Here is a 15,614-nt window from a genome sequence, read left to right as displayed (position 1 = left end):
TGGAGCTTTGTGACCCTGTTGTTGCTGCATTCCCAGTGGAAAGTTGTTGTTGTTTTTCTTTCTAAAGCATACTTTAGTCATCAGCTTCCTTGCTTTATCGAATACTGCATCACGCAGCAGAGATTCCAACAACGAATGTTTGCCATTTACTGTGAGAACAGGATTAGAGATTTAAATATAGCATCACTCCTCTTGTTGAGACAAAAACAAAATCATGTTTCCTTTGGCTTGGTTGTAGTGCAAGATAAAGTTTGTATACTGTCCAATCCAGTAGCATCAAGCTGCCACTGAGAGTGTCATGTAAAGGTTTGAACCCTTTAAGCTCTGAGGGTGTTTTAAAGATTTCCTGTTTCAGTGGCACACCCAAAATTAAAGGCTTATAACTTTATAAAAACAAGGAGGGTCAAGTGTTGGTATCATTGTAAAAAAAAACGTTTAACATTTTTTATGATAAATTCTGAGACTCTCAGCTAAAGAAACTGCTAAATAAAATCACAAAGAACTTGAGACAAAAAAATAAATGTTTTTCTTCATATTTTGAAATGATTTGAAATGATATGCCTCAGAGTGTAAATAAGGTGGCTCTGAATAACAGCTTTTATTTTGTTCCCAATCATGTCACCTGTATCTGAGTACAATTCTGTGTTGATACAACAAAGCAATCAAAAGTTATAGCATTAATGTCAAAAATGTCTCCAAGAGCCAAAAGCCTCTCCAAACATATAAAACATAATAATTGTACTTGAAAACTAATTACATGTATTGGGAGCCAGCTTATAGATAGCTGTACAGTGTGAAAACCTCGCTATCCTGACCTCAAGAGGTGCACTAGCAACTGACGCTAGAGTCTGTAGCCTTTAGCCTCCTTGTTAGCGCATCCGCCTCTCATGCCAGAGACAACGGTTCGAATCCCATTTGGAGCAGGGTGAGCAGAACTGGTAACATACACATGCAAAAACAATGAACTAAAGGTTTACATAGCACGCAGACACAGATTTAGTATTGAGATTTCACAGAATGAGGTTCATTCTGTGCCATTTGAGTCATCATTGAATCAGTGTCATGTGCTTGGCGCCATATGTAAGTCACCAATCACATGTCTCTCTGCCTAAATATGGAGGATTTTTGCACCAATCTGATCCAATCCGATTGGTTTATTATTCCAATGAAATCATCTGATTCAGGAAAGATAACATGTTTATAGCCATATAGCACATTATATGCTGTGTGCACATTGTGCTTCATGTGGATTATCTTATGAACTATGCAGACGATTACGTTGTGTGTGGGCTCGCTGGAAAGATAATCACCTCCTTTATGTGATATGTTATGTTCTGTTTATTCTGTTATTCTCTGCTTTTGATGTCAAAATATATACTTTAAGGTTATACATAAACCGTTTATGATCTCATCCCAATAAAGGAACACTGTTTAAGGTGTTCACATGACCTTACATGTTGTAGACTTATTAATCGTATAAAATCATGCATTATGTAAACGTGCTCTGTAACGTCAAAACGGGTGGTGCGCAAATTACATTTGAATGCAACAGAACAGACGGGAAGGTTTTTACAAATTACATTTTAGACTTTTCCTCACACAAAGTCAGTCATATGGACTACTTTTGTGGTCCTTTTTCGAGCTTGACAGCCCCTAATCACTACATGCTTTTGTTGAATGGAAAAGTGCAGTGTGCACAAAATGTCTTCTTTTGTATTCCACTTTATTCTTTTGAATAAAGAAAGTCATTTGGATCAAAAGGAAGCTTTTTTGTGATTTTTATTTGTATTTATTTATTTTTTTGGGCACGATGGGGTGTTTCACTGAATTAAAAAGACATACTGTTAGTTGACCAACCCTTCACTGGTCCATGAGACTAATTAACTGGTTCCTCATGATGATTTGTTTGCAGCAAAGGGGAGGGTTGTTTAAAATCAGTGCATATATCCCACCAAGGGCTGAGACTGCCCACTCAGGCTAAGGGACAAGCAGTCCAGCATCCACTTTTGCTCAAACATGCATGGAAGATTTATAGATGAGAGTATTTTTCTGTAGACTGGATTTCACTTCTCAGTGATTCAGACGTTTTGATCAAAAGGAAGAGAGGTCACAGAGAGATCCAGCTTTGAGATGCTGCAACCAGCAGGTAAAGAGATACCACCCCAATTCACTTCACAAAGATAACAAAAATGACATGACCGTGGCAACATTTTTGTTAAACGATATTGCGCATTTCCTTAGACGTATCGTGGTAGTTCTGAGTTGAGAGGTCCACTGTGCCGATAAAACAGAGTTTTCTCCCAAACCGAGAATGTTAATCTTGTATCAACAAAACCTGCCTCCCTACCCTAAACCTGAACCTAACGATAGTGTCATAAAAAGCAAATGCAAGATGGAAAACGAATTTGCTGAAGCAACCACGTAATTCTTGTGATGCGTCTCACGTGTCAACTCGCAAGCTCTTCAGGACTCCCACACCCGGTCCTTTGCATCGAAATGCATCGCTCTATCAGTTGAGCTACCAAGCAATTTATTTACATGCAAACAAACTAGTAAATGTAGTTGGTTAGGTGATGCAAACAGTAAAATGTAGTTAAAGGGTTTTGATGTCATAAGATAGCATTTTGTGAAGAAAAGGAAGTACTTTTCTGACATCATAAATTCACTTGAAAAAATAAATATGCACATTGGGACCAGTTGTTTAAAAGTGATTGCAAAAATGCCTTCAAATGAAGTGAACTCATATTTACCAGTTGGGAAACTTGGAATTCTCTATGATACCTGATTTGTGGTGTTGGCTGAAAGCAACACTGCTTGAAAGTCAAAGATATTATTCAACCAATATAAAGCGAACGATGCACTTTTCTCTTCTGGCTTACTTTATGCAAATTAGTTATTTGAATAAATAAATCATATGTGTTGTGTAAAAGTGATGCAGGTGTATTCAGATATGATTATCCCCTAGTGCAACAAGAGCTTGTCAGGTCATCCATAGTTTGTTTGTCTGTAATTTGTTTTTCACCTGAATGCATGACATGTCATATTAATGACTGCTTAAGTTGAACATAGGAGCTTACCAGGTGCACTTGATAGCAGCATTACTTCAGAGAAAAGGTGGTTCTAGCATAATTTTTTCGCATATGCAATATAATATAATGTAATAACATTTATACATTTTAAAGGTGCCACAATTTTTGGGCCCAAGGTATATATAGGAGTGTGCTTTAACGGCATTCTGTAGAAAAGATATAGAAAGAGAGCGTGTTTGAATGAGATAAGAGTGTAGGAGGAGACTATACTGGTAATATATTGTCCCTAATTTGAGATGTTAAAATAAACACTTATACAACAATTACGGTTGAACTCAGTTATGTATCACTTTAAATTCCAGTCTGTTGTTAACCATCATAGTAAACCACTCTTGTTAATTTAATCAGCTTCACACTTAGGGTGGGACACAAATACCATTGTTAAACCATGAAAACAAATGAGGAACCAAGTCATAAACCAAGCCACAGCATAAAAGAAAGAATAATGGCTAGCAGAGATGAAGAGTAAACTTTTGCACCAGGCTTGGTAGTTTTGCACTCTATGTGCAAATGTGACCTACAGTATACGGACAAGTCAGTGGTCAGTTCTCATAATAACTGTCAAAGCATGCGACACAACCCTCAAATAAGCCGTAAGCATTTGGGAACCAAGTGTTGTGGTTTGATTTGCCACAGTTAGCAAATGACAGGAAGGTGAAGCATTTATAGCCCAGATGAACACCTTCACAAATGTTACGCAGTTATGCTTCATCTGGAGTTATGTGGCACAAAAAATACTGTACCATTAAAGAAATAAATACATTCACACCAAGAAACCATGTTTGCATCAAAGGTAGGTTAAAATAAACCACAAACTTACACCAACAAATATTGAAAGACCTTTACACTTTTGAATACCAGGGCCACATTCACCCTAATATTCAGAATTGGTTACATCCATGCATAAAGATATGAGAAGTAAGACCATTTATGAAAAAGCAAGAAGACAGAGTGCAAGCTGGTTATGAGTAACATCTGCAGGACTGAAATGGTGCTCAAAATTTTATACACTGAAAAAAAATATTTTGTGGTTAAATAAATACAGCAGAATACATCAAGTGCTTTATACATTGTATAAGTTAGTTTAAGCATGAACTTGAACAAATATTATTCATGATTGTTATTTATCTTTACAAAGCATCATCATTTATCATTCTTAAAGTAGACAACTATGTCATATGTGTTCCCTAATTTGAGTAAATTTCACAGAAAATAAAACAAGTGCATTTTAGTGAACTTTTCGAAAGTGAACTTTTCAAAATCAGGCATGCACCAGGTTTAAAGAATGAATGAGCTAGCATGGTTTCACTGCTTGAAAGTTTATTTACACCATTTTAATTCTTGTTTTCTACTCAAAATTGTCTGTTCATGATAAAAAAAAATGACCTTTTGATTTTAACTGTCATTGTGTTTGCGCAGCAAGTGTTGAGGTCATAGATGTTATTTATGAGTGGGACATTTGGAACATGTCCTTACCACTTTTTGCCTTTGCCAACATTGTCCCCACCTCTTTTTGAAATAGCTTCGTCAGGAAAGTGTAAGGAGTTTCTATGCATTCATGCGTGTTATAATAAGTGCCGATCTAGCGCTGGAGTTTATTGTTTATGTTATGATGAGTCCTCAGTGCGGCTGTTATTAGTGGCGTTGAGTGACAGCGGGGACTGACATTCTCTCATGCATCCAGATGCGCGATCTATGATCTACTTGCTCCAATGGAGAAGAAAACTTTAACATGAGACCTTTGAGCCAGTCTGGCTAAAGCTCTTCTAATCCATGCATTTATCCACAGACAATCAAAATCCCAGTACTAACAGTGTTAGATGCACAGTGTGGATCAAGTCCTCGAATTAATCATGCAAAATATTTATTGGAACGCTGAAATTGGTCATAATGATAGCAGTCAAATATTATTTTCCATTATCTGCACGTAGCCTAAATAATATTCATGCGTTTTGCCACTTTGTGACATCACAACCCCCCTCCTCCTCTCCTCTCCCCCTTAATAGATACGGTCCCCACCACTTTTTAAAACAAAGTGACGCCCCTGTTTGAGGTGTGCACGCGCAGGCCTGTTTCGTGTTCTTTTAAGCAAGTTTATGTTGTCCATTATACTACATAGCATGCATTAACCTTCCCTGTGTCTTCCGTATGTCATTTGGTACATGATTCAACTTATAAGGAAAGTTTCAAAAAAGTTAATTTTAATTAACTTAAAATTAAATGTGCATATTTAAAATTAAATGTGCTTATTAAATGTGCATCTGATTTGTGAGTAAAAGTTACTGTATTAACTGAAACGTTTAAGGTAAATTTACTCACTTTAATAAGCATGTCATGAAGTAGATTTACCATAAAAATGACTGTGTGCAAAATAAGTAAATCTTACAAGTCATTTTTTTTAGAGATTCAGTGAAACATGCTTTCAACAAACACTTGTCACAAGTTCAAGACAGGGAAACTGTTCGTGCTCATTACGTCTGTTGTTTTCGTGTTCTCTAGAAGAAAACACGTAACCCATTCATTAAAACGGTTAATATGAGTTTTACAGAGTCCCCTGACCACATTCCGGATCTACAGTGATAAGAACAGGGAAACACCTTTGAATACGTCATAAGCGCACTGCACGTAAGCTTGAAGTTGCATTTTGTCCATCGCACTGTGAATTTCATGCTAAAAAGTATGGCCCTTTAAATGGCTAAGACTTCGCTCTTTGGAAGTTGTGAACAGGAAAGCAATTTACATGTTCTGCAGCGGTTAAGTGATAAACAAAGTGCTGCACCAGGTGAGCAAACAGTCAGTCGGAGCAACCGGGAGCACTGGAGCGATTTCCAGCCTCAGCACATGTAAGATTTACCATTTTCATAAACTATCTTCTTCACTTCTGAAGTTCGCTGTATTACTGTAATTTCAGTATTTGTCTTGAGTCTGAATTTATGATCAATTTGTCAACATTTATGATTTCCAGCATGATTTAAACGTATTGAAGCGCGTTCTCGCTTTAAAAAGACCCAAATACAGTCCTGTCTCGAGCCAGGTAACAAAACAATTAGTTAAATTAAAAAAAGTAAACTGCACAGTGCGGAATTTGATGCTAGTGTCAGTTGTTCAAAACTGAAAGAACTGGAGGTTAAGCACCTTGTCCGATTACCTCAGCTGATCATGATCAAGTACTGATTAGATAGACAATCCTGTGCATATTTAATTCTCTATACAGGCGGAATCAGCGGCGTAGATACCTTGGTGGGATTGGGGGGAGGTAACCCCCCCAATAATCAAGAGAGATATGGGAGATATGCCTTGCAAATGTTTGGTTACATAATGCACAGTCTATACATATAGGTACATTTAGCTAAAAATGATCAACTGTCCATTCTCCAATTAAAAATTTAACAAAGGTAAATAATAAAACGGACAAACCCAATCAATTAGATTTAGCATGACCATAGTTCCAGCTAAAATATCACAAATAGGGTACTACCGTTATTGTACCTACATTTACATTTATGCATTTATGCATTTGGCGTACACTTTAATCCAAAGCTATTTACAGTGCATTCAATGTATATAGGGATTTATATATATATATATATATATATAAGGTTTTAAAGTGTTCCTACTTTAAAAACGTAAGAAATGAACCCCCTGGGGGGCCTGGGTAGCTCAGCAAGTAAAGACGCTGACTACCACCCCTGGAGATGCAAGTTTGAAACCAGGGTGTGCTGAGTGACTCAAGCCAGGTCTCCTAAGCAACCAAATTGGCCCGGTTGCTAGGGAGTGTAGAGTCACATGGGGTAACCTCCTCACGGTCACTAAAATGTGTGGTACTCGCACTCGGTGGGGCACGTGGTGAGTTGTGCGTGGATGCGCTCAATAAGCCACTTGATAAGATGCGCGGTTGACAGTCTCAGGCACGGAGGCAACTGAGATTCGTCCTCCGCCACCCGGATTGAGGCAAGTCACTACGCCACCACGAGGACTTAGAGCGCATTGGGAATTTGCCATTCCAAATTGGGGAGAAAATAAAAAAAAATAATTAAATAAATAAATAATGAACCCCCTTGATGGACTAAACCAGCAAACACAAAACCTTCCCCTAACATTTTAGTTTATGGTTCCCATTTGATTGTATATTGAGGAACCAAATTGGAACGTTCTTTTTCATTTTTAGTTTTTTTTTTTGTGTATAACCATAAACTAATCTTCCCAAAATGTTGCATGGAGGTTTTTGTGACAACCTAAAAATAACTTTTAAAAATGCAATCTAATGGTTATTTTTAGGTTTTCTTTAGTATTTTACATTATTTGTATTTATCATTAGCCTATTTCATTATGTTATTCATTGTATTATTTTTAGGGTCCTATGTGTAGTAGCCTATTTCACAAGTGTTGCAGAAAGGTGTTTGACACTGACATTCGTGAAGGGTAAATTTATTTATTTTTACGTTTCTCCTTCCCATTGATTTTAAATGATAGAGTTACATATCAGTCCTCAGCAATAGAAGATAGTATAGAAATTCCAGAGGCGACTTGATGCATCACCTGTTTCGTCAGTCATGTTGAGTTTAGGCTGCCATAAATAATAATACAAATACAATGCCATATAAAAATGACAATCATATATAATTATGAGTAAGTGTCAATCCATGGTGGTTTGGGTGTAACATCACACCCTAAATGGTTAAAATGGCTTCTAAAGGTGCACTCGGTAATTTGTTCCTCATGAAAAACTCCTAAAGACATGAGTTGTACTTGTGCAGTATATGTAGGAAATCATGAGCACTCGCATTAAAATGACTCCAGTCATATCAATAACCTTATAAAAGCTGTTTTATCCTACATGGAGCGGGTCGCACATGGGGGCTGCCATGTTAGAATCACATGACCAGCCGAATACTACTCGCTTAATCTCAGTAACCATCCTGTTATTTGACACTTTTACTCATTGATTAAAGTCATCATGGCTGACTGTGAATACTACATTTCCACAATGGCAGCTGATGCTGCATCCAAGCCGCTAGGTTTCAGTGTTATCCAAGATGACACAAAGACAAAAGTTACTGAGTGCACCTTTAAACATCTGTTGAAAGTGGATGTCATGCCTCAAATGCCTTCAGGAGCCACTCACACAAAAATGTTCTTGCGCTAAAAACAATAAATGCAGCGCCATCTTTAATATCTGATGTGAATGAAAATTAGGCTGTGATGCATAGACTCATGCTGCATTCCAGAATAAGTCGGGGCGTTTATCCAAATTGAATTCCCCACGTTAATCACACATGTACAGCCTTCCAGATGCTAGCTAGCAGGCTATCTAGTAGCTATTTAATGAGCACAATAGGTGAAAACGTTAGCATTGATTGATGCACAAACAATTCTCCTTAACATACTCTTGTATATTTATTGTAAATTGCATGTTCATACATTTCTTAAACGTTTCACAAAACCCAGCTCTGGTTTATGCTCATTGGTCGCCACCATTTCTTTAATTGACTTCAAATGACGCTGAAGTCGGTGTAGATCAATCAAATTCAGAAGTCGGATGTCCGACCTCGGGTGGCATTCCAGTAGCAAAGTAGACATTTTTAAAATTCAGACTTACGAGTATATCTCTTTAATGGGTTGTACTGTTTTTTTTTTAAGTGGTTTTCGATTGTTCCACTGACAAAACATTGATAGAAAAAAATTTAACAGAAAACACGAGTTGTGGACAATCAGATGTGATCTAGAACCTTTATACAGCTTTATACAATGAATACCATTGAAGAGAGTCTGTCCCTCACAGCCTCGTTTTCATTCCCGTCAAAAATTAAATATGGTGACACTGTGAATAAGGTGTATAGAGCAGAACGCTGGTGTATACAGAAGTGTTTTTAACAGCTTAAATTATTTAACTTGACACGGTATCTTAAAAACATGGCGTTCCTGCGTGAGACGCTGAAAAAACAGAGACACAGTGCAGAGCTCAAAGATGTACTCTAACACATGTTTTCATAGTAAAACATTTTATTTTTATGATAGCATATTTGCTATTTGTACAATGGTGGCTAATGCCAAGTATTTTAGTAGCACTATTTAAAGTAGCTTATTTTGGTGGAAACTAGGTGGCATGAAGATTTTTTTAAAGGGACAGTTCACCCAAAAATGAAAATTCTCTCCTCATTTACTCACCCTTACGCAATCCCAGATGTCTATGAATTTCTTTCTTCTGCTGAACACAACTTAAGGTTTTTAAAAAAAATATCTCAGCTCTGTAGGTCCATACAATGCAAGCGAATGGTGACCAGAACTCCGAAAGCTCCAAAAAGGAGACAAAGTCAGCATAAAATAATCCATACGACTCTAGTGATTTAGTTCATATCATCAGAAGCGATATGATAGGTGTGGCAGACAAATTCAGCAGATCGATATTTAATTCCTTTTTTTACTATAAATCTCTACTTTAACTTTCTTCTTCTTTTGTCTTTGGCAATTCACATTCTTTGTGCATATCGCCACCGAATGTGCAGGGAGGAGAATTTATAATAAATAAAATAAAGACTTAAATATTGATCTGTTTGTCGCCCACACCTATCCTATCGCTACTGAAGACATGGATTAAACCACTGGAGTCGTATTGATTATTTTTATGCCGCCTTTATGTGCATTTTGAACCTTGAAAGTTCATTCAGAAGAAGAAAAAAACAAGAAAGTAAGTCGTACGTCTGGCATGAGGACGAGTAAATGATGAGAGCATTTTCAATTTTGGGTGCACTATCCCTTTAAGGGAATTTAATAACTTTTATTAAACCTATCCTTGGCATAGACGGGACGGGATAGTCCCATATACATTGCTCTATTTACATCTGGCGGACTGTTTTGAAGGAAAAACTCAAACTGCATGGGAAAATCAGCCGGTATAAGCGCTCAACAGATACTGTAATTTCTTAACAGCGTAGAGACAAAATGCAGGATGAGATAAACCGAGCATTCAACTGGTTGTGAGGTTGGCAGTGATGTAGGGATGTGTAGAGCCACGGCTGGTGGAGGAGACGAAAACCCATTTGCCGAGGCGCACGTATCCAATCCTCTCCTCGAGTTTATGTAAATACTCTACAAACGAACGTGGAGGAATATTTCTCTCTATCCGCACCACGAAAACGACACAACTTCAACTACATCTACATCTACTTAGTAAGATAAAAACGCAAATTCGCCCCGCGCGCCAATGAAGGGTGAAGGTGATGTAAATACTGCGAGGAAAGATGATGAAACTGATGGATCTGGTGAGTTGCTTGTGCTGTTTATTCGGTGTAGTTTGAGTGTGCCTTTTATTATTTTTATTGCAAAAATCGAAAGGTATTTAATATTTTATTTTACTGACAATTGTTTATTTTTAACGTTTGTTTATTGTGCCAAATGTGTACCTTTTAAATCTTGCTAAAAATACACGTGGCTTTTATTTTAAACAGGGCATTATCCAACAATATGTTAATTCTAATGTTGCTACTATGATTCAGATAACCTCATATATATATATATATATATATAAAATGGACACTGTCGCTTTGGGTTGGAATTTTGTGTCCGATGGAGTCACGCATTGCCCGGAGGCTGCGAACAGACTGAAAGCATGAGTGCACAAGAGGAAAATCCATCACAGCATCATCTTTTACCTGAGGATGAGAGCAGAGAGACGCTGATTTGAGGGGGCGGTGCATGTAAACCCGAGTTGTCAGAGGGGATTTTCTCGCGTTGGGTCACCCCGCGGTGAAGTGGGCGTTTAGAGATGATTTATTCTTGTTAGATTTGCCTATAATGCAAAGGCTTTTGCACTAAGCAGCCTCTTTTCGTTGTGTTTATTGTGATACAGTGTGGAAAAACGGGCAATAGTTATAGGACAAAATTGGTCAACTTATGGAAATACTTTTTAGACATCAAGATGCTATTAAGAGAATGCATATTGAAATTAACCCCTACAGAAAAGGGTGCACCATTTCCTGTATGACACTTTTATAACATCTCAAGAATTATATGAGCTGATGAATCTCCATTGTGGTTGGATCAGTCAGTGTGACTTGACCACTTTTAACATTCTTCATGACAAATTTATTGCACCCCACTTAAGAAATACAGTTCGATTAATGGGGGGCCTTAAGCCCCTGCAGCAAAGGGATCTTTGCCCTTTTGTACCCTATACGGGAATCAGAATCTGTACTTTCGAAAACTAGAAATATAAACGTTAAACATTTCAGTGGAACATGAATCGCACAGTATTGAAGTGTTGCCTAAATTGCTGAAAATAACATCTATATTTTTATATCTCTAGATAGTGCTATATACATAAGTTCTCAAAAAGGTTGCGTGTTACTATATTTCTTTTTATCTTTGAATTTGGGCGTACAGTGCCTATAGAAAATCATCATACCCCTTTGGAAGTAATTTTGTATTTCTTACAGCCTGAAATCAAAACCCATAAAAAAAACTTTAGTTTAATTTACAAATTTTGCCTTACAACATTTAAGTAAGGAAATAAGGCAACAGTTCCAAAAATGTATAAAAGATGAAAAACTACAATAACAGGGTAAGTGATCATACCCTTGGATATAATACTACTTAGGAGCTATCTTTTGCTTTAAAGACAGTCATTATTTTCTGGGTGGTGTGTGGCATTTGGTTTTCTCTCTTTTTAGTGGTTGGAGTTCAGTCCAAAAAGTTCAATTTGTGTCTCCTCTTGACCATAAAACCTTTTGTCGCATGGCATCCAAATCATCAAAATGTTGCAAACAAGACTTAGTGTGGCACTTTTTCAGAAGAGGCTTCTTTCTTGCCACCCCGCCATACAGGCCAGCTTTGTTTAAAGCTTGGGGCATTGTTTTCACATGCACAGACCGATCAATCTCAGACATATGGGCTTGTAAATCCTTCAAAGTTGCCTTTGGTCTCTTGATAGCTTTTCTGATCAATATCCTCCTGGCACTGTCATCCACTTTGGAGCGATGGACCGATCTAGGCAAGGTTTTTGTGGTGTCATGCACTTTCCACTTCTTATCAATGCTCTGAATGGTACTCAGAGGTATAGTTAAAGCCTTTTAAATCTTTTTTACCCTTCTCCTAATCTGCGCCTTTCCACAATTCTATCCCAGTACCCTTTTAAAAGCACCTTTCCCACAGTGCTGATTTATTTTTTTAATTAATTACCGTGCAATGCTAGTAATAGAATCCTCATGGAACTGCCGGTTTTATTCTGAAGTAATCAAAACCACTACAATTGATGAAAGGTGGGAGCCAATTAGCCAGGTGTGATCTGAAAGGTGATTGGTTGCACCTGAGCAAGTTTGTAATAGTTACACGTAGTGGGCTGATCACTTATCCAAACCAGGTATTTTACTAATAAATTTTGAATGATTGTTCAGAAAGTTATTTTCCATTTCATGTTGAAGGTTATAATTTGTAAATGCAGCTAAAAACGGTTGGGTTGCATTGAATTTATTTAAATTTCCTGGGTGAAATGTGAAAAATGATAAGGATTTTGACATGGTATGATGACTTTCTATGGGGATTGTAGATAAAACTGCTGAAATGTGCAAAATATTGCTTGCAACACTTTTAAATGGAATTTATTTGGTTTCAGTTGCTCTGTTGTTGGGTCTGAAGCAGTTACTGTTATCCGATCTCTAAGAACTGCCCCGTTCATTTTGAAGATACACTCACCGGCCACTTTATTAGGTACACCTGTACATCTACTTATTCATGTGATTTATCTAATCAGCCAATCATGTGGCAGCAGTGTAATTTATAAAATCATGCAGATATGGATGTGGTGGTGGCGTAGTGGCTGAAGCACAGGGCTGTTAATCAGAAGGTCACAGGTTCTAACCCCACAGCCACCACCATTGTGTCCTTGAGCAAGGCACTTAACTCCAGGTTGCTCCAGGGGGATTGTCCCTGTAATAAGTGCACTGTAAGTCGCTTTGGATAAAAGCGTCTGCCAAATGCATAAATGTAAATGTAAATGTAAATATGGATCAGGAGCTTCAGTTAATATTCACATCAAACATCAGAATGGGGAAAAATTTGATCTCAGTGATTTTGGCCGTGGCATGATTGTTGGTGCCAGGTGGGCTGGTTTGAGTATTTCTTTAACTGTCAAGTCAAGTCAAGGGGTTTTTATTGTCGTTCATCTACATACAGTTAGTACAGTACACAGCGAAACGAGACAACGTTCCTCCAGGACCATGGTGCTACATAAAACAACATAGGACAAACACAGAACCACATGAGACTACACAGACTAAATAACATTTCTACATAATATTTCTACATAAAGTGCATGTGCAAACGTGTGCAAAAAAAGTACGGGACTGTACAATAAATTACTAAAAGGAACGGGACAATAGACACAGTAAGAGACAGTGCAGCACCGACCATTTATAATGAGTAGTTCAAAAAGATGACACTTTCTAAAAATGCTAAATGTAAACATAACATACTGTGAAATAGTGTTCTATGGACATAGCAGTTATTGAGGTAGCAGCCAGGACAACTCTGGACATGTGCAAAAGTTGGATGGTGTACACGTGTGTGTGTGTGTCAGTCCAGTCTCTGAGTATTGAGGAGTCTGATGACTTGGGGGAAGAAGCTGTTACACAATCTGGCCGTGAAGAACTGCTGATGTCCTGGGATTTTCACGTATAACAGTGTCTAGAGTGTAAAGAGAATGGTGCGAAAAACAAAAAAACATCCAGTGAGCGGCAGTTCTGTGGGCAAAAATGGCTTGTTAATGACCGAGGTGAGAGGAGAATGGCCAGATTGGTCCAAGCTGATGATCCAGGAGATCAGCAGTTACAGAAATACTCAAACCAGCCCGTCTGGCACCAACAATCATGCTACGATCTAAATCACTGAGATAAAAATGTTCCCCATTCTGATGGTTGATGTGAACATTAACTGAAGCTCCTGACCCATATGCATGATTTTATATATTTACACTGCTGCCACATGATTGGCTGATTAGATAAGCGCATGGATAAGTGGTGGCTCAGTGGTTGAGGCTCAGGGTTACTGACCAGAAGGTCGGGGGTTCAAGCCCCAGCACCACCAAGATGCCACCATTGTGTCCTTGAGCAAGGCACTTAACTCCAGGTTGCTCCGAGGGGATTGTTCCTGTAATAAGTGCACTGTAAGTCGCTTTGGATAAAAGCGTCTGCCAAATGCATAAATGTAAATGTAAAAAAATGGATAAGTAGGTGTACAAGTGTACTTAAAGTGGCCGGTGAGTGTATATTGACCTCTAGAACATGTATATATAGATGTATATAAATATATTTATTACAAATAGCCATGCATGGTTTTGTTTGAAGAAGTGAGCAGGAAGATGCTATTCACTGCTAAATCACTGCTAGTCCTTTCAAATTCTAAGACCCATTGATTTACATATTTGTGTTTACTTTAATCTCACTGCACTGGCCCTAAAACAGTGTAAATGGCATTGCATTATATAAGAACATATCCAACCAAGTGACATTTATTTTGATGAAAGAAGGCACAGTTGGTTAAAAGTCATTCCAAAAATAGCTTAGAAAGTGAAGTCAGTTCAGATGAAAATGTTTAGCATCATTTTGCTTGCAGATGCCATTAGCTTTTTATTTCTATGCTGTGGTTAAAAGTCGTTCCAAAAATTCTGTGTCCAAATACTTCATTTGGACATTCATGTGTCCAAATACTAGATTTTTACAATCTTAGTTTGACCCATCTGGTTATTGAAAATACTTTTATTATTTGCAATTCATAATGTCAATAAGAATCATGATTTATCTCATTTGGCATTTGCAGCATTGTGTTTCTAGCACAAAGGAACAGTTTGCATTGATGAAATTGGGTATGCTTTTCAACAGGTGAGAAACTTTTGGATTTTAACAGCACCGAAGAGCAGCTAACAGAGTCGGCAGAGGACAGCATGTGGCGAAATGAAAAGTATGAATCTGTCCCTTTGGATGTGAGGGGGATTGAGGAAGACAATTCAAAAGGCACAAGTGACTCTGGATACCCTCAGCATGACTCTGCTGTAAGTAAGAGCATTGCTCTGCATTCATTTTGTCCATTTTTCATTCAGAGATAAAGATTACCGGCTCCAATACAAACACTTCTCAGTTTACCTTTTCTTTGTAGTTCAGAATAATTTGCCAGGCAAACCATGGAGACCTGCATTATATAGACATTTGAATGATTCAGTTTGTCACGTTGTCGCTGGGAACAGGCGATGAATGAAATTAAAGCTAGGGAGGTTAAATTGCACAAAAGAAGTTAAATTTGCACTAAAATCTTAGTGTTCATTGAAGGCAATTATCAATTATCTCTTATGACTGAAATCATAAAACAGCCTAAATACATTTTTGTGAGTAGCCAAAGCTTGCCAAAAGTCTCTTGGCAAAACACAATTTCATGCACCATTTTCCTTTCCAGTACTCCAGATGGTGCAATGAATTTTAAGAATTGCCGATTTTGCGTACCCTATGGGTGGGCAAAGCTATTTTGCATACTGAATGA

At 37.7% G+C, this 15,614-nt stretch overlaps 1 protein-coding gene across 3 annotated transcripts in view; it reads left to right on the top strand.

The window, feature by feature from the left end:
* Nucleotides 1-1,987: 1,987 nt before the first annotated feature.
* Nucleotides 1,988-15,614, top strand: part of LOC127653970 (anoctamin-1-like) — a 78,288-nt gene continuing 64,661 nt past the window's right edge. Inside the window, exons 1-2 of one of the 3 annotated variants that reach the window (XM_052140871.1) lie at nt 1,988-2,146; nt 14,963-15,132. In XM_052140871.1, the coding sequence (XP_051996831.1) occupies nt 2,131-2,146; nt 14,963-15,132 (186 nt within the window). In that variant the 5' untranslated portion in view covers nt 1,988-2,130. Of the gene's footprint in view, nt 2,147-5,692; nt 5,933-10,118; nt 10,352-14,962; nt 15,133-15,614 lie in introns of those variants that run through there. The other 2 variants (XM_052140881.1, XM_052140863.1) reach the window with 2 other exon arrangements.

This window comes from Xyrauchen texanus, chromosome 2 (genome assembly GCF_025860055.1).
Source record: "Xyrauchen texanus isolate HMW12.3.18 chromosome 2, RBS_HiC_50CHRs, whole genome shotgun sequence".
Lineage (NCBI taxonomy): Eukaryota > Metazoa > Chordata > Actinopteri > Cypriniformes > Catostomidae > Xyrauchen > Xyrauchen texanus.
Note: the sequence above shows the minus strand (reverse complement) of the source record. Positions and strands in the feature narration are given on the sequence as shown.